General features: G+C 40.8%; 1 protein-coding gene across 2 annotated transcripts in view; it reads left to right on the top strand.

Annotated features, from left to right (window-relative positions):
- LOC139166799 (CD99 antigen-like) overlaps positions 1-16,832 on the top strand; it is a 48,715-nt gene extending 31,883 nt beyond the window's left edge. Inside the window, exons 7-10 of one of the 2 annotated variants that reach the window (XM_070750883.1) lie at positions 5,441-5,476; positions 9,595-9,705; positions 9,919-9,972; positions 13,511-16,832. In XM_070750883.1, coding sequence (XP_070606984.1) covers positions 5,441-5,476; positions 9,595-9,705; positions 9,919-9,972; positions 13,511-13,539 — 230 coding nt within the window. In that variant the 3' untranslated portion in view covers positions 13,540-16,832. Of the gene's footprint in view, positions 1-1,217; positions 2,028-5,440; positions 5,477-9,594; positions 9,706-9,918; positions 9,973-13,510 lie in introns of those variants that run through there. The other variant, XM_070750882.1, reaches the window with a different exon arrangement.
- Positions 16,833-19,970: the final 3,138 nt, after the last annotated feature.

The following is a 19,970-nucleotide window of genomic DNA, read 5'->3' as shown; positions in this document are numbered from 1 at the left end:
CCATTTGTTTGTCCACCCCCTGTATCTTGAGCACAGAGAGCTGGGTCGGAAGAGGCAGCCGAAACCTCTGTGCCTTGCCAATCCCAATATATCCCTATCTTCACAGTCTACAGATATTGTGTCTTGATATTGACAGCATCTCCTGTCTATCCCAGAATAATAATGTATTAGCCTATTATTTGTTTGTTTGTTTGTTTGTTTGTTTGTTTGTTTTAGATGCTGCTGCTCCCCGAGGATTTGGGGAGGCTCACAACATATAAAAGAACAATGCAGTACAAATTCAAATCCAATTAAAATGAACCCACTAATCTAACCTAAAACCCCATTATTAAAAATAAACTAAACCCACTCAACAACAACATACATATCATTCATCAATCAGAGGACTGGAGTCTAACGGCCCCAAGTCTGGTAGCATAGAGTCTTATGAAAGGCGAGGAGGGTGGGGGCAGTGTGAATCTCTGGGGGGAGCTGATTCCAGAGGGCTGGGCTCCCCATAAATAAGGCTCTCCCCTAGGTCAGTGATGGTGAATCTTTTTTCCTTCTGGTGCTGAAAGCGCGTGTGCATACACTATCGCACCTGCATGAGTATCTACACCCATAGTTCAGTGCCTGGAGAGGGCGAAAATAGCCTCCTCTGTCCCCTCCCCCCCGATGCCTTCTGTAGGCCACAAACCGCCCTTTTCCCAACTTCTGGTGGGCCCGGTAAGCCTCTTTTTCACCCTCTCCAATCTCCAGAGACTTCCCTGGAGCCTGGGAAGGGCAAAAATGCCATCCCCTGGAGGCCCTCCTGAAGCTGAAAATGCCTTCCCAGAGCCTCCATGTGAGCCGAAAATCAGTTAGTCAGTACGCACAAGCATGCTGAAGCTGAGCTAGGGCAACAGGCTCGTGTGTCAGCAGATATGGCTCCGCATGCCACCTGTGGCACCTGTGCCATAGGTTCGCTATCACTGCCCTAGGTCCTGCTAAATGACATTGTCTAGTTGACGGGACCTGGAGAAGGCCAACTCTGTGGGACCTCACTGGTCACTGGGATTCGTGTGGCAGCAGATGATCCCGCTATTGTTTCTAACCATACCTATATAATATATAATGGCATTCATAACATATGCATATAATAACTGTAGTATGTAAGATATAGCTGTGTGCTGACGCATAAGTAAAAACACTAATTTAGTGTGCTTCTTGAAAGGTCATGATAATGTTCTCTCTTCTAGGTCTACAAGGCAGAGTTCTGAATTTTCCCAATGAATCAAAAGGCAGTTTTGTGATCATATCCCCAATACAGCCTTTAAATTTAATGGCATTCACACTCTGTATGAGGATTGCAGTAGAGTATTTAGATGAACACAAAATAATTCTCTTCTCCTATCAGTCTCAAAGTGATGAATTGAGAATCTTGCATGAAGCAGCGGGCCACTTTGGTTTACATATGGGGAGTAGGAGTGTGAGGTTTGCCCTTCCTGATATCAGCCCTTTGGGGAGCCACATCTGTGTCACCTGGGAGTCAGTATTTGGCCTTACAGCCTTTTGGAGAAATGGAAAAAGTAGTATCCGAAAAGTGTATAATAAGGGACACATTCTGCAAGCAGGTGGCACAGCAATGATTGGACGGGATCAAGGGGCACAAAATATGTCTGATAAGCAAAAGCCACATTTTGTTGGAGAAATAACAGATCTCTACATGTGGAATTATGTACTAAAATCATATGACATACAGAAAGTTTTCCAGGCCCATGAGTTTCCCAGCGGAAACATCTTTGACTGGAAAATATTGTCATATAAAATTAGAGGCAATGTGATGGTATTGCCTAAGGGCTAATAATTCCATGTGTGCACATAAATATGTATGGAAATACTGTCCTACTGCATTGGGTAGCAGGCAAATAAGCAATATTGATATGATGTCTAAGATGACGAGTGAGCATTTTGTTCTTAGTTTGTCACGGTTCATGTTGAAATTTCTTGAATTAACCTATGAAAATATAATAAATAAAATTGTCTTATGAATAATAAGTTTGAAAAAGTGTATTTTTCCTTCTCATTTGATATGGCCAACTAAAATATAAAAAGACATGGCTGGTGTCTACTATACTATAAATCAGTGATGGTGAACATATGACACGGGTGCCACAGATGGCAGACGGAACCATATCTGCTGGCATGCGAGCCATTGCCCTAACTTAGCTCAAGCACACATATGCACAACCGCCAGCTGATTTTCAGCTCGCACATAGGCTCTGGGAGGGCATTTTTGGCTTACAGAGGGCCTCTGGTGGGGGGACGAGGGAGGGCATTTTTGCCCTCCCCAGTCTCCAGGGAAGCCTCTGGAACCTGGGGAGGTGAAAAACAGGCCTACCCTGCCCCCTCCCCCGGAGGCCTCCAGAGGGCGTCTGGGGCATGTTGGAGAGGCAATTTATGCCCTCTCTAGGCATTGACATATGGGTGTGTAGTTTCAATAGTGTGTGTGCATGCACTTTCGGCACCCGAGAGAAAAAAAGGTTCACCACCACGGCTATAAATAGTCTCTACATAAGCAAGACACATACATAGCAAACATGCTATATCAGATACAAAAGGAAATTTGAAAAAAATATAATTGCACAGCACAGAATGCATGGCATATACAACTATTAGAATAGAATAGAATAGAACAGAATAGAATAGAATTTTATTGACCAAGTGTGATTGGACACACACAAGGAATTGTCTTGGGTGCATATGCTCTCAACGTACATAAAAGAAAAAGATACATTTGTCAAGAATCATGTGGTACAACACTTAATAATTGTCATAGGGGGCAAATAAGCAATGAAGAAACAATCATTACTAATAAAAATCTTAGGATACAAGCAACAAGTTACAGTCACACAGTCCTAAGTGGGAGGAAAAGGATGATAGGAATAATGAGAAAAACTAGTAGAATAGAAGTGCAGATTTAGTAAAAAGTCTGACAGTGTTGAGGGAATTATTTGTTTAGTAGAATGATGGCATTCGGGGAAAAAACTGTTCTTGTAATTATAACATTAAATCAGTTTAATTCTAACAACCCTGGCAAAATATTTTCATTATAAATAAAAGTTTTGTGCAAAAAACAGATGAAATAACAATACAACTGAAAAGTGAAACTAAACAATAGTCTTCTTCCTGAGCAAACATAATAGTAAATTTAGTGCCTTATTTTGCCATATTAATTTGATGTGACTGTGATCCATCAAGATACTTTGGTTGAGAATTAAATATATTAGTTTAATTGCACAACTGAAAATATTATTTCTATTACATGATTTATGTGTAAGTAGTATTTCTGCTATTTAGGAGCGTGCCATTTGCCCTTAAAACTCAAATTCAAGCTGAGCTATCAAACACATTTTAATCTAAATTCCTGCTGTTTTAGAAGGAGAGTTACTGTATTTTTCGGTGTATAAGACGCACCTAGATTTTAGAGGAGGAAAACAAGGAAAAAAGTATTCTGAACTAAATGGTATAGTATTATATTGTTTAATAAAATACCAGTATAGCAGAATACTTTTTACAACCATGTATATTTTTAAAACCATGTACACTTTTTAAAACTTCAAACTTGACAGCTTCAAGACTTGTGGATTTCAACTCCCAGAATTCCTCCACCAGTCATGCAAGCTCATAAATGGGAGTTGAAGTCCACAAACCTTACATTTGCCAGGTTTGAAGACCCCTGAACTCCTAACCCCTAACTCAGGGGTCTTCAAACTTGACAGCTTCAAGACTTGTGTAATTTAACTCCCAGAATTCCTCCTCCACCACCACCATCGTAATAATAATTCCTTCTCTGTAATCTATTGGAAGATATTTTTTTTCAGACTGCTTATTTTTTTATCTTCAAATAATTTTTTAAAAAAACATGTCAAGTATGTTCTAAATCCTTTCACCATTCTCATCATCAGATTCCAAAGGGAAACATTACAATACATAATAAAAATGCAAAAGATGAAATTGTCTTTCTTACATGAGACTTGGCAAATATTTATGGGGCAGTTGACAAACTCCTGCCTAGCAAAGGAGCCAACACTGAGAGCAATTACCCTGATATTCATGACTCACTTTGAATATCACGTTGAATATTACTCACAAATCTTTTATGAGCACATCCCCAGAATTCATTTAACAGCCAGCTTCTCTCAGTGGTCAGAGCGGTAGAGTTGACCTGCAAGGGTCCCAAACATACAGCCGTCACTTCCTCCGGGGCGTTCAGGTCCTGCCTCCTTTCGGAGCCATGGCAAGTTTCGGCATGGGGAAAAGCCAAGCTTCTGTCCTCCGTCGTGTGGGCGCCCTTCTCCCTTGGTAGGTTCATCTCGCGTGGAGGGACTGAGAGTGCCCACCTTTCCTTCCCCCTCCCGGCTGCCAAGGAGAGCAACCATCAACAGCTTGCAAAGTGGGAAAGCTGCTTTTCCCTTGCTGGGCGAAGTAAGCGGTCTCCTTCCATCTGCTCGTGCCGGAGAAGCTCAGTCGTCCGGAAAGGCAGCTCCCGGGCTAGAGGGCTGCGTGACAAGGCTGCTCCTAAGGAGGAATCGTTTTCCACCCTTGCGCATGGATCCTGGGATTCCGAGGCAGGCATCTGAACTGGGGTGGTGCCGGCAGGGGCCCTGGGGACAATGCCCACCGTTGGGCAGGTGAGATGGGGTGCACAGCAGCAGGTTCAGAGAAGTGGGCGGGCGTTCCCTCAACATATCCAGCCAGCAGAGGAGCCTGCAGGGCAGCTTTGATCATCCAGCAGGATGGGGCTGGGCTCCATCAGCCCCCACTCCAATCTCCCGCCTTTGGGGACATCTTTGGGAGAGCACAGCGGTTGGCAAAGGCGCTTCAAGCAGAGGGCACCAGCTGCGTAATTCCCGAGGTGAGGCAACTTTGCTCGGAGCGCCTTCACTGACCGCCGCGCCCTTCAGGTGCATCTTATACCCAACATTCGGTGTATAAGACGCACCTGTTTTTGACACACCTTTTTGAGGTAAAAAGGTGCATCTTATACATCGAAAAATATGGTAAGTTCATTTTCTACAATTTTGTGGTAGTTAATTAATGTAAGAAATTTAGAATTTTTAACTTTAAAAGTAGCTTATAACCAAACATATTGGATCATCTCTAGGTATTGCAGTAATGAGCAACACTTCAGCAAAAAAAAATTATACTCTGTACATGTAGAATACAAGAAGTCTTAAGGCTTGGTTTTAAGCATGAGGACTTAGAACATGCTAATTTAAACTCTTTCAAATATGAAACATCCCATTTGAACTGAAATGTTTGGAGGATCTCCTGATTTCAAACATGCATCAAGGTTATTTCATAAAACAACCTGGCTTCTACTTTACTTTGTAACAAAAGTACCCCATTTTCTGTCTTGTACAGCATAATTTTATAACATGTAATAAATCTTCTTTAATCAACTATTCTTTGGTTAAAGGTGGGGGTGATTCAGGCTCCGCTGGAACTAAAACAGGTAAGCTTTTCTTTTAATCCCTTGTTCCAATTTTTCCCACATTTTGAATGTTCCTTGGCAGATAAAGTTAGATTTCCAATTGAGGGGAATTCTTTTAAGCTTGGTCCCTTATCTGAAAATTGGAGTCCTCATTTGTATCAAAAGAAAACATTTTACCATCACGTAGAATCCATAGCTAACCATCTCATCTCTACTTTAAGGGCAATAAGTTATAAGAAATTTTCCAGATAAATTAGATTTGATCTTAGATTGATGAAGCATGATCTTCCATCACATGCTTTATACGCCCATTTATACCATAAAAAGTGTAAAGGATTTGATGGTATGTTCAAAGACGTACTAAAGAACTAAAACCAGCATTTTTTAGTTCCATACTAAGAATGGCTTCCTCCTATATTCAGGAAGACCAAAATTATTGCAAACCAGAGAAAAATGCAACCTTCTCTAAAGTTACAGCCAATTGCTCTTCTCTATGTTACTGTTTTGACCTGTCTCCCAAACACGACAAACCCTCTGTAGTTAAATCAATGATCCCTTTATTAGGAGCACCAGGAGCCCTGGCAAAAGTGTCTCTCTCTCACAGCAGGCTAACAAGTCTGTCTGGCAGAAGATTAATAGTTGTCTACTATACTTATTCATTTCCTCCCCCTGCCCAGTCTTCTGATGTGGGTTGGTATGACACGTTTATCCCCAGAATTAGGTTTGCTAGCAATGATGTCTCTTCTTTCCCAAGGATTTCCTCATAGATTTCCACTGCTGTCCTCTTCTTCCTTCTGCACATCAGGTACTTGACCCAGCTGTTCCTCCTCTTACTGATCAGGCACCTCAAGGCCTGGGGGTTGTTGATTCTCCATCTGAGGGCTGATGGACAGCCCAGGCTCTGCTTCTGTCTCTGTCTCTGACAGCTCTATTCCCTATTCCCTCTCGGAGCTCTCAAGTTGTCTTGATGCTGGCCCTGACTCCCACACTGCCTCTTCATCTGATTCGGCTGCTGGAGGGGCCGGCGCCCACAGGCCAAAACAATTATCTACAAACTTTTAGAAAGACTTGTATTAAACAGAATAACTCTTGCAGTAGAATCTATAATCCAGGTAGAGCCAGCTGTATTTCACACTAAGTGTGTTTGTAGCAATCAAGTCATTGTATTAATTTCCTACCTAGAGAATGGATTCCAAAAGAAAATGAAAAATGTCTCTGTTTTTCCTGACATCTCAGTGGACTACAATACTGTCTGGAGAAAATGACTTCTTCTCAAATTTATCAAGATTATACCTTGTTGTACCTTGATTGACAACATACTGAACAACAGGTTCTTTCACGTTTTTCACAGAATTAAAGAGACACAGATATCATAAGTTGAATAACAGACAACCACAAGGATCGGTGCTATTCCCTGCTCTTTTTTACTTGTACATGCCTGACCTGCCTGAAACCATTTCTTGGAAATTTATTTATGCCGATGATATCAATCTCACAGTCCAAAGAACCAACTTCAGCGATGGAAAGGACATCCTTTCTCAAGATCTCCAGAAGCTGGATGATTACTCCAAATAATGCTGTCTCCAATCAAGCCTAAAAAAACAAAGTCACCACATTCTACATCAACAATAGATATGCAAATTACCACCCTTAAGTGAAATTCCAGAAGTGTATTTTACAATGTAATAATTAGCTGAATTTCCTGGGTTAACACTAAAGAGATCACTAACCTTCTGGCAACACCCAGAAAAAACAGCCACGAAATTGAAAGCTGCATCAATTTACTGAACAGATTGGCTGGAACATCCAGAGGTTCTGATGCTAACATCCCATGAAAGCCTTGGCTTTGGTTTATTCCATAGCTGACTATTATGCCAGCATGTGACTTAATAGCACCCACATCCAAATGGTCACTGTCCAACTCCACTAGACAATACATATAATCTCTGACAATGTTCCCTCTTAATTTTTTTTTGGTGTGGGCGGAAAAGTATAGTGTCTGAGCGGCAGTCCCTCGAGACTGGGCGGCATAGAAGTCAATAAATAAATTAATAAAATAAAATAAATAAATAAAATTTAAATTCATGATTTTATTTTATTTCTCTCTTTCTTACTCCCATTCTTTTCTTTCTTTCCTTTCTCTCTTTTCCTTCCTCTCTTTTTTCTATTTGTTGCTCTCTTCCTCCCTCCCTCTTTCCCACTCTCTCCCTCCCTCCTTCCCTCTCCCTCTTTCCCTCTCTTTCTCTTCCTCCTTTCCCTTCTATTTCTCTCTCTCCCTTTCTTTCTTTCTCTCTTCCTTCCTCTCTTTTCTCCCTCTTTCTCTCTTTTTTTTTCTGCCCTGCAAATACCACTCACACACACAAATATGTTTTGTGCGCCGTTGGGCGGTCGGCTGCAAGCAGGAGCTCCAGGACGGAGGCACCGATGGCGGTGGGTCGCCGTACATTGCTGTGCTGTGCATGGGCACGGGGCTGGCACTGGCCCGCTGGCTGGGCCGGGATGGAGGTGCCAGTCCCATGCCCAACGTAGCACCAGCATGTACGGCATCCTGAAACACATCCAGATGCCGTTGTTGGGGCCTCGCAGCCAACCGCCCCCCCCGCCGCCCCGCTCAGTACTGCTGCTGCCAATGCCCTCCCGCTCGACCCACGCTTAGCGGCGCCACCTTTGCTGCTTGCCCTTCTGCCCCACGCCCACCAGAGCTGCTCAATGTGACTGAAGCATGGGGCGGAGTAGGCGGTGGCGCCTGCTGCTGCTCCAGGCCCGCCCCTGAGCTGAGCTTCCTTCAGCTTCCTTGGAGGTGGCAGGTGAGCTTTGCAATTTTGCCTCCAAGAAAGGTGAAGTAAGCTCAGCTCCGGGGCGGGCCGGGGAACAGCAGCATCCGCTGCTGCCGCCTACTCTGCCCCGCACTTCGGCCGCACCGGCGCCAAGTAAGCCAAGGCTAGGTCCGTCGCCCTCGGCTCCAAGGGGCAGCCCCCAGCGTGGCCCAGTGCAGGGCCTGGGCGGTGGGTGAGAATCGGGAGGGCCTCACCGTCACCTGGCCGGGGAAGAGCTCCCCTCCCCTCCCTGCGATCCAGGACGGCGTGACTTTGTGCGCTTTAAACAAGTTAGTGTGTGTGTGTGGGGGGGGGGGGGTCCTGATGGCTGCGCGGGCGCATGCCTGTGCAGCTTAGAGGTAACATTGATTTCTGACGTATTGCATGCTACTCCTATGCACTTAGTACTTAGCAATATCATACCACCCCACATTAGAAGACAATTTGGTTGCAATCAACGAGGCTGAGCAACAAGGCCCTCCTTATTTATTAAGACAACCCTTCACAATCCTGATGTTAAGCCATTTACTCAACATCTGCCCAGTTTAACCCTGAGAATGCCTTGGAGAGAGCATTCTTAGATATCTTCTGACCGTTAGTGATCCCTCTACCAAACCACCTGGTTTTGACCTGCCTTGCTTTATCTTGTTGAAACTAAAAGAAATTAGGTGTGATACTGGAAGAACTGCTTCTGCCCTGGGATCAGTGGGGATGGAAAGTTCACCTTGTTGTGGTGCTGATGTGCAAACTTAACATATTGTGCAAGATTGTCCATAATGTGCATTCCCTGGTTCCATAGAAAATCTGCATGTAGCAACACCAGAGGCAATTGCCTGGATAACTAAATTGGTCATCCAGTTATAAGACCACTGCCATACCTCCATAGAAGTTTTACTTATAATTATGTGGACTATGTGTGTGTTTGTGTATGTATTTTCTGTCGAATCACCCTGATATCTCCAAATATGAGAGGGAGCATACTGCTTCCTTTTTGCCATTTGGCCCCTCCAGGAGCCATTCAAGCAGTTAATTTTTATAGCCCAACAAACTATATTCTATATGTGTAACTATGTATGTGGCCTGCCTTATAGGCAGACTGCATAGGTTCAAATCCTGGTAAGGGTATGGCTAGCTGATGAGAGCAAAATAGTTTGAAATAGATCTATAATAGCCTCCCTTCCTTTTCATTATCAGCAAAATTAAGTTTTACACACACTCACACACACACACACTACATACATACACTTCTGCTCTGTCATGTTATAATCATTTGCATTATTTATTTATTTATTTATTTCTAATTGAGGAAAATTCTTTTCACAGAATCTCCAAGCATGCTAGCTGGCATTATTAGTTCTGTTGTAGTGGCAATAGTTGGAGCTGTTTCAAGTTTTATAGCATACCAGAAGAAGAAGCTTTGCTTCAAACAAAGCGGTAAGTGACAGCTAACTTGACTTGAAACCTCCAAATGTTGGGGTTGTAAGATCTCCTAAAACAATTGCTTTAACCACATTGACATTGCGTGGTTTCCAAAGTAATGGAAAGCTCACAATTTGAAATAAACTGTGGATATAGAATGTTATTCTGTTCAAGACTGAGCTGAAGATACATGAATGTAAGGTATTTTAACTGAGCTTGTTTCTACAGATCAAGAAAACATTCCTGTGGAAAGCCAGCAAGGAGCACATGCAGAACCACCTGGTAAGGTCATAAATAAAGAGCTTTTAAAAATTACATATACACCTTTCTTGACCTGCAAAAGTGGCTTATATTTGTGATTTTGTGCAGTTTCCCACCTAGGTAATTTTATCAGTGCCCCATTTAAAGAAAAAGCAACAACATGGTTTTCTTCAGCCTAATGTCTTCATTTTCTTTTATTGCTAATTTTTGTATTGTAGATTAGATACAGCTAGCTCAGTTAAGAGACCTTTCTGGACCAAGACCATTGAAATAGGCTTTTGGAAATAGGTGGAATTTACATGCAGCTATTTTAAGCTCATTTAAATTTGATAGTAAGTACTAAGCATTGCTCAGACTTGATTTAACCAGACATAATTATTACATATAAAACAAAGTTCATGCTATTAGATTTTGCTCTTTCCACAGAAGACACTAGGAATCTTTTCTTCATTTTTTTTTGTCCCTTAAGAACTCCAGTATAGGACAGAAATTAGGAAATACAGTGATACCTCGTCTTACGAACTTAATTGGTTCTGGGAGGAGGTTCGTAAGACGAAACAATGTTTCCCATAGGAAACAATGTAAAACTGATTAATGCATGCAAGCAAAAAAACCCTTGCAAAAACGGCGCTCTGCTTGGCGCCGCCACCTTTTGAAACAGCCGGGCGCGTCTCGGCGTTCTCTCGAATGCCGAACCCAAAAGTTCAGCAAAAGTTCGGGTTTGGGAGGCCGCCAAGAAGCGCCGCCGCCCGGCTGTCACCTTCTGAAACAGCTGGGGAGCTACTTGTCGTTCTCCCGAACGCCAAACCCGGAAGTTCAGCAAACGTTCGGGTTCGGGAGAACGCCGAGAAGCGCCACCGCCCAGCTGTCACCTTGCCAGAAGAGCCCGAAGCTGTCGGCCGGTTGGCTCAAACAGAGGTGGGGAATCCCAATAAGGAATTCCAGGGGCAGAGCTTTCACGTCACGGAGACGTCCTTCCTGGAGTCCACGTTTCGGCCAGCCAGGAAGGACGTCTCCGTGACGTCAAAGCTCCGCCCCTGGAATTCCCCATTTGGATTCCCCACCTCCGTTTGAGCCTCCTGACCGACTGACAGCTCCGCAGCTCTTCTGGCAAGGTGACAGCTGGGCGGCGGCGCTTCTCGGCGGTCTCCCGAACCCAAACTTTTGTCGAACCTTTTGGGTTCGGCGTTCGCAGCAGCGGGTTCGTAAGGCGAAAAAAGTTCATAAGAAGAGGCAAAACAATTCCGAACCCCGGGTTCATATCTCGAAAAGTTCGTAAGACGAGGGGCTCGTATCACGAGGTACTACTGTATGTGTCATTTTAGGATTTTTTTAAATGAAGAAAATTTTTGAAGTAAAAGGAATAATTGCCATAGAGGAATAGTGTAACTGGGATGATAATAAAGCCCAAGTGGTTCCATTTAATCTAAAGAAAATACAGTAATACCTTGTCTTACGAACTTAATTGGTTCCGAAACAAGGTTGGTAAGGTGAAAAGTTCGTAAGACGAAACATTGTTTCCCATAGGAATCAATGTAAAAGTAAATAATGTGTGCAAACCCACTTTAAGGCTTAAAAAAAGTGGCAGGCAGACAAAGTGAGGCTAACGGAGTGGAGACAGACAGCGAGAAGTGAGGAATGGAGATCTTAACGAAGGCTAACGCCGCCCCAAATCTCTCCCAAATTGCTCCCCCAAAAGCTTCGTATCTTGCCCCAAATCTCTCAAAAAATCGCTCTCCCCAAAGCTTCATTTCCTGCCCCAAATCTCTCCAAAAATTGATCTCCCCAAAGCTTCATTTCCTGCCCCAAATCTCTCAAAAAATCGCTCTCCCCAAAGCTTCATTTCCTGCCCCAAATCTCTCCAAAAATCGCTCTCCCCAAAGCTTCATTTCCTGCCCCAAATCTCTCCCAAATTGCTCCCCCAAAAGCTTCATTTCCTGCCCCAAATCTCTCCAAAAATCGCTCTCCCCAAAGCTTCATTTCCTGCCCCAAATCTCTCCAAAAATCGCTCTCCCCAAAGCTTCATTTCCTGCCCCAAATCTCTCCAAAAATCGCTCTCCCCAAAGCTTCATTTCCTGCCCCAAATCTCTCCAAAAATTGATCTCCCAAAAGCTTCATTTCTTGCCCCAAATCTCTCCAAAAATCGCTCTCCCAAAAGCTTCATTTTTTGCCCTAAATCTCCAAAAATGTGGCAAGGAAATGGGACAGCTCCGGCGTTCCCCGCCTCAGGTGCAAGCAAAAGGAGGCAGGGAATTCCAGCAGGGAATTCCCATGCAAGCAAATGGGAAATCCCGGTGGTGACAGTCACAAGACAGGGGAATCCCTCTGGCAGTCAGATAGCTCATGCGCAGTAAGAGAGCCCACGGACCCGGGCTCAGGTTTGTAAGATGGAAAGAGTTTTTAAGACGAGGCAACGAAATATTAAACCCCGGGTTCGTATCTTGAAAAGTTCGTATGACAAGGGGTTCGTAAGACATGGTATCACTGTAGTGGTAAAGCTGTCTTTTCTGTCTTGACTTTTTGTTTATTTTTGATTTTTTTAAAAAAAGGAAAGGAACAGCCACTATTCTCTTCATTTATAATTATGCCTCAGACTCACGAAGACTAAAGGAAAGTGAGTGACAGACTTTGGCAATATTTTACAACCCACCAGATTAGGGGGGAAAAGGAAAACAACCTTAGACAAGCAGTTTGCTCTTTCTTTGTTGTGAACCGCCCGGAGTCCTCAGAGAGGAGCGGCATACAAATCTAATAAATTATTATTATTATTATTATTATTATTATTATTATTATTATTATTACTACTACTACTACTACTACTACTACTACTACTACTACTACTACTCTTTCTTTAAATATTTAAAGTATTAAATACTTTCTTAGGATTATATGTTTAAATCTGATAAGAACTAAATGCATTTAGTGATTATTACTTCCAGGTGTATTCAGGATTACAACATTAACTGGAAAAATTAACAATTGTAATAACCCATATAATTATAAGTTGGCTATGGCTAAAATGAGTCAGAAGCCTGACAGCAGTTTTCTTTTAGCGGTCAAGAATAATGACTGAACCACCAGAGAATTTGCTATGTTAAAAGGCCAAGTTATAGTGTGTCTTAAGCTCACCTATTTCAAAAGACAAATATAAAAATAAAAAAGCTCTACATATATCTTTGTGATTTCCTTAAATGGGATAAAATATAACAGTTGAAATATTGTACTGGACTTCAAGTAGTGAAATATGATTTTGTCTTTCATAATTCTCCATCTGTAATTTTTAAGCATTTCAACCGCAATTAATAGCTTGTTTATATGTTATTTAAGCCCATATTAATACTGTAGCTTGTATATTTATTTATTGTTTTTATAAATAAAAAAGGGAGACACACTACCTGTAAGGAAAACAGGAAAAGCCTGCTTGGAGGTATTTAAGTAGTATATTTAGCATGAGCTATAACAACTTTCAATTGTGACCTATATGTTTTTCATTTTCTGTCTGTTCAGGTAGTAAATAGTGGCAAAGAATATAACTTTTTTCATTATTTTCCCCTTTTAGTTCAACGTACACTTTTGCAGAAGCAATAGCAGAATCTAATATGAAGAGAAGACCAGGAACTGGATGTATAGCCTGCATAATTCCCTGAAGGAGCAACACAATGGAATTGCAAAGTAGATCTTTAAAACAGGCCTGTGGAAACATCTTTAGAAAGAAAGTGCGATGTTTCTAACCAATGAAAAATATTTCATCCACCATTTACCCTTTGAAGTTCAATTTTATACAGGGTGATTATTGTTTTTCAAATGTATTTTTATGGCATTTGTTGATTGGATTAAAGAGTTTTTTTCTCTTTCCCTTTTTCTTTTTCTTTTTGTAGCAAGGAGCTTGAAAAGGGAGGTGATGTACTTGCAAAATACCTTCAGGCAGGTTGTTCGCTAAGGAAAGCTTTGTTGATTGTAGATATCTCATAGAAGTACAGTTTGACTTTATTTACTGATGCATATCACACCATATGGATAAGGCCAGCTATTTAGATATTGGACGTGAAGTACAAGTTTGCTCTTATTAAATGAGTGGGTCTTAATACAGTACAGTTGTTCACTTCATAGTTGAAGTTACATGTTATAAATATGTAAGAATTGACTTAGGGCTAAGTCCCCTTGTCCCTGAATTTCCAGTTCATAAATACAGTATTAACATTTTTCCTTCTGCGTATTCTTGGTCACATTTAGAACATTCAACATGGAGTAAATGCCTTATCTGACTAGCAAACCTTTCGAAATTTTATCCTTGTATACAAATTCATAGGAATTGAAGGCATTAAAAATCTAAGTTGCCTTAATGTTTAGACTCAGAAATAATCTTAATATAATCCTTATCTTGAACATCTAAGCATCCAAAGGTTTATTATTTGTGTGTAGTGGGGCTGTATTTCTGAGCTGCATAATTCTGGAAGCAAATGTGATTTTAAAGAACAAGCACCATGCTCCTACAGGCTTTACAATACTTTTTTTGAAATGAAATCCAAAATACTTTATAGCCATAAGAAGAATCTATCATCTTTACATCAAGTTTGCTTAGGGTTAGTGTGGGAAATGTTTGCAATGCCTTCTAGTTCCTACTGCCAACATCTGCTGTGAGGCCTTAATTAAATGTGGGGACATAGCCATGGTATATAGTGACTTAAGTTCTTAGGCCAATTATGACCAAATATGATAGGGATATTACTCCTGGATTTCAATGACAGATTATGTGCAACAATCATCCCTTCCCTCACTGTCAGATCAACAAGGGAGCCTCTTTATATTAATATTTTGGTATTGGGAGGTTACGATTTTGGAGTGGTGGTAGGAGGAGGAACTCTAGGTCTAACCTTGCTTAGTCAAACTTGCTTAGGGTTAGCATTCTGACAGGGAAATGCAGGTAATTGAACTCCAGACAACTTAAAGTTGCTATGCTTGAAAAACATTGGCTCAAATAAACCCTCCAAATTCTGTGATTTTTTCTTTAAAAAGAGTGATAAAATTGCATTATAACAATTTAAATCTACCACAAAATTTTGGTGATATTGTTTTAAGGAAATTACTGTGGGGAATCATCCTCAACTGGGTGCTATTCACCCATTTTAAAGTAACTTGTTGGAGCTTTTAATAACAATTGGGGGGGGGGGGGGCGGGTAAAAGTGAAGTCTGGAGCAGGCACATTGCTTGCTAAATTATAAACTTAAATAAGCATGTGAACTAGTCCGTAATTGGCTCTTCTTTTGCTCTTTATTCCATAATAAAGTAACTTTCTGTAATGGAATTCCTGTTTAAAATTACTTAAAACTGCATATGACTCTGATTACAGAATTTATCTTACAGTTCATAAGTGCCCTACTAGTTTACATTTCATAAAGGCTTATTTGCACAATATTTTTCAAAAAATACACAATAAACTTCAATTTCAGATGCCTTATGTACAATACCTTGAAGTGCCAACATATGAATTGAGTAGAAATATGAGCTCAATATTTTATATTATTTCATTTAAAGGAGATTTGGAAATGGTCACTGAGACCATGTAAATTGAGTTACATATTAACTCAATTATTTAAATTTGTGATAAACTGAAAACAAAAATAATTGTATGTTGTGAGCCGCCCCAAGTCTACGGAGAGGGTCGGCATACAAATCTAATAAATAATTTTTTTAAAAATGAAACTCTGTCAAGAAATGTCGACACCATATTATTTAAGGGGACCTCATGTTAAGCATCATGCCAAAGTAAATTAAGTAAATCTTTGCATAATATGTGTATACATAGCCTTCTGGACATGTATATTGGGCCAACTTCCAATTTAAATTAGAGATGAATTAGCTGTATAAGCAATGCACGGATTTTTAAGTTGCCCTTTGCATTTCAAGAAACAAAATTTTGGGTCATGAGAATGTAGCATGTGTTCAGCACCAAATCCTAATAAATTCAGCAAGAACCTGCATTTTGAGGAAAAATGTGTGCATGATTGCAGTTAGCTTTTGCTAAGTGGCATTATTTCGATAAAATCCTTATTTCATGAACCAGGATTGATGCAGAAAATGATTGCTATTTATAAAGATATTTCCATGTTATTACTGAACAGAAGGACCTTAGTTCAAACCCATAAAGACTCTGAACTACTTGTGGCAAACTAAGCATGATTATTTTTATCTATTTGTTCTTCCTCATCTACCAGGAGTCTAGGTAGGAGGCAACTAATGGTTTGTTTTCAGTTTATCATTTGTTTCCCTTGTCCTTATCTGCAGCTAATGAGAGAGTTTCCCCATGATTTATCATAAACAAAACCCTGGAGACAATTGTTTAAGTTGAAAGCTCACTGCAGAGTTTAAATACTCAAATCCAGACACCTGTTTACTACCGAGGAAGAGAAGAACCAACATATGCAATAGCAATACATTAGCAAGCAGTTCTCATGTTATCCCAGTGTGTTCAGACTTTGCTATAAAAATTAGAACATGTTTGGAAAACATACTTAATAATCTATCCTATACATTTTAAAACATTGGAAGAGTTTCACATACTACAGTACTGTACAGTATTACAGATAAATGTGCATAAGAATTTGTAGACGTGGCTACACTTCTGCATTTATTTGGATGTAAATACCATTGGAACCAGATGGTATTGTTCTTTGGAAGGAATGCATATGATTCGGCCATTCATCTTTAAAACAAATCATTGCCATGGGTTGACAATGTGATTCATGCATGCTGCATGAAATATATCTATAGTTCAGTATGTTTAATTTTTAAGTAGATTTATGGCTCTTTGGATTATGAGAGTCTCAAATATTTGGTAATTAAAACCTGTCATTTGTTTTTAATAAAGAAATCTAAAATTATTTGCCTGATTATTTTGAGAGAATGACCTTGCGGGATAGAATTTTCTATTTGTAGAAGAGAATTCAAGATATAATTTGAGTAGAGGTGGTTTATGAAATATGAACATCCATTCTTTTGACCAGATAGTACTTGAATTCATTTTAATGAAAAGATCAGTGGCACATAACAGAATATCCAGCACAAACACATCCCAAGATAATCACAGGCTAATTCAGATAGATTCATGTCAAATATATTTGTATAAATTCAGCTACGTTATGTTTCTTCTAGGAATGCCATATTGATATTTTGGTATCAAAATCAGTAGCAATTCCATTGAAAAATTTAAAAAATGGTGTTATTTCTCAGATGTATTCACATTAGTGGATTACGAACGCTAATCAAGACAAAGCAAGATAGTTGTTTTTTATTCGATCATCATTCAAGGAAATTATCTTATGGAAGATAAATCAATGCCATTTGAGAAAGTAATTTTTGCAACAAAATGTAATGATGTATTTTTAAAAAGCCATTGTATGATGATGCTTCAAATTTTGGGCTCCCCAAAAAGAAATACAAAAATATAGACAACCATTAGCTAGATGGCAGCAAAAGGTTGGAACTTGACAGATTTAGAGATAAATTACAGCCCGCATGGACCATAATAAATCAAATCTGAGAGTCAATGGATTGAAGTAGAGAATCAGCTTTCAAACAAAGTTACTTTTAATATGAAAATAAGAAAATATAACTAATGCCTATCAGAGGCATCTGGAATGCGTGCTACATCGTTGCAGACAAAAGAGAAAGAGACAGGGCAAAATGGAGTTTTTCATGAAGGAGGAAATGATGCATGTATGACATGGCAGGATTTAACATCATGATGGGTGGAGCTAATACAAACACTATTTAATTAACTAATTACTGCATAACTCTGAATGACTTAGAATGTCTCTGGGGCTGTCAATATTCAGTGTGACAGAACTTTCTGTACCTCTGCTGCTGTTTAAGTGTCTTGAGTTTCTTTAATCCAGGGATAGTACTGTTGAGTTCTTGAAGGGGCATGAGGCAAAATAGTGACTTAGCAGCTCTTTATTGCATGCAGAATGAAATCAGCAAAGGGCCAGCCCGTAAAGCTTTCTTTAAATGGAGGGCTACCGGCTAGCTGAACAATCAGCGCTCTTTATTCTTCCGCTCTGCAAAGCGCACCTTGGTGGTAACAGCTTGCTTAAATTCAAATGCTGAATACATAACAGTAATCCTACTAAATTCTACGGTTTTTAAGTCATGGAAACTTGGTTCATGCTTGTGCTGTAAATATAAGTAGTCCTTGACATATGGCTACAACTGAGCACAATCTGTTGCTTAGCAACTTAGTTGTTAAGTGAGCATTGCCTCATTTTATGACCTTGTCACAGTTCTTAACCTTTCTGTTCTGTTAGCAATACATTCATACTGTTTCAGGTGTAACAAAATCAGCGTGTACCAAAAAGGAAACAAAACGGGGGGAAATCCACACTCATAGTAAGGACTTCTCAAATGAGGAAAAGTCAATTATTTACAAGTTTCAGATCTGCATGACAAATAATCTACAGGTCTCAAATTTCATTTCAGGTCATATTGACCCCAGCAGAAAAGCAAATCAATGACTCTTCCCCATTGACTTTGTTTTTGGAAGGCCACAAAAGATGCCACATGATCCTGGGACACGTCAACCATCATAAATGCATGCCACTTGCAAGCATCCAAATTTTGATTATGTGACCATGGGAAAATTGTAATGGCCATAAATGTGAAAATGGTGATAAGACTTTTTTCAGTGGCCATGACTATTTGTCCTCCACGGACCACAGAAGTACTCTGCGAGCCTCCCAAACATTCTACGCACCCCCTTTCTTTTGCAAAAACAGGTATTTTTGCCTTCCCTAGCCCCCAGGAGCACTTTGCAACCATTCCAAACCCTCTATGCATCCCATTTTTTGCAAAAAAAACCCCACCTGTTTTTCATCTGTTTTTGCAAAAAAATGGGGCACACATACGTTTGGGAAGTCTGAGAGTGTTCCCGGAGGCTAGGGAAAGATTAGATTAGATTAGATTTATTGGATTTATATGCCGCCCCTCTCCGCAGACTCAGGGCAGCTCACAACAATAGTAAAAAAAACCCAGTACATAGTGACAAATCCAATGCCCACCAATCCAATTACAATTATAAGTTAAGAAATTCATAAAATAATCCCAATATATATAAAAAACAGCACACAATCAATCAGACAACAAACAACATGGGCAAGGGGGAGATGTTTTAGTTCCCCCTTGCCTGACGACAGAGGTGGGTTTTAAGGAGTTTACGAAAGGCAAGGAGGGTGGGGGCAATCCTAATCTCAGGGGGCAGCTGGTTCCAGAGGGTCGGAGCCACCACAGAGAAGGCTCTTCCCCTGGGTCCCGCCAGATGACATTGTTTAGTCGACGGGACCCGAAGAAGGCCGACTCTGTGGGACCTAACCAGTTGCTGGGATTCATGCGGCAGAAGGCGGTCCCGAAGATATTTTGGTCCGGTGCCATGAAGGGCTTTATAGGTCATAACCAACACTTTGAATTGTGACCGGAAACTGATCGGCAACCAATGCAGACTGCGGAGTGTAGGAGTAATATGGGCATACTTAGGCCCATAATTGCTCTCGCAGCTGCATTCTGCACGATCTGAAGTTTCCAAACACTTTTCAAAGGTAGCCCCATGTAGAGAGTGTTACAGTAGTCGAGCCTCGAGGTGATGACGGCATGAGTGACTGTGAGCAATGACTCCCGGTCCAAATAGGGCCGCAACTGGCGCACCAGGCGAACCTGGGCTCGCATTTTTGCATAAAATAGCACATTTTCCACCCTTTATTTGCAAAAATGAGGTGTGCAGAGGGTCTGGGAAGTTGCAAAGTACTGCTGGGGGCTGGAGATAGGCCATTTTTGCAAAAAAACAGCCCATTTTTTTTTTACAAAAAGCTGCAGAGTCTGGGATGCCTGCAGGATGCTCCTGGGAGCTGAGGAAAGGCAAAAACGCCCCCGTTTTTGCCCAAAATGCCTTGTTTTCCACCCATTTTTTCACAAAAGTCTATTTTTGCCTTCCTCCAGCCCCCAGGAATATTCTGCAGGCCTCCCAAACCCCC

The sequence above is a fragment of the Erythrolamprus reginae genome, chromosome 4 (assembly GCF_031021105.1).
Source record: "Erythrolamprus reginae isolate rEryReg1 chromosome 4, rEryReg1.hap1, whole genome shotgun sequence".
In the NCBI taxonomy this organism is placed as follows: Eukaryota; Metazoa; Chordata; class Lepidosauria; order Squamata; family Dipsadidae; genus Erythrolamprus; species Erythrolamprus reginae.
The sequence above is the reverse complement of the archived record's forward strand: the minus strand, read 5'-3'. Positions and strand labels throughout refer to the sequence as shown.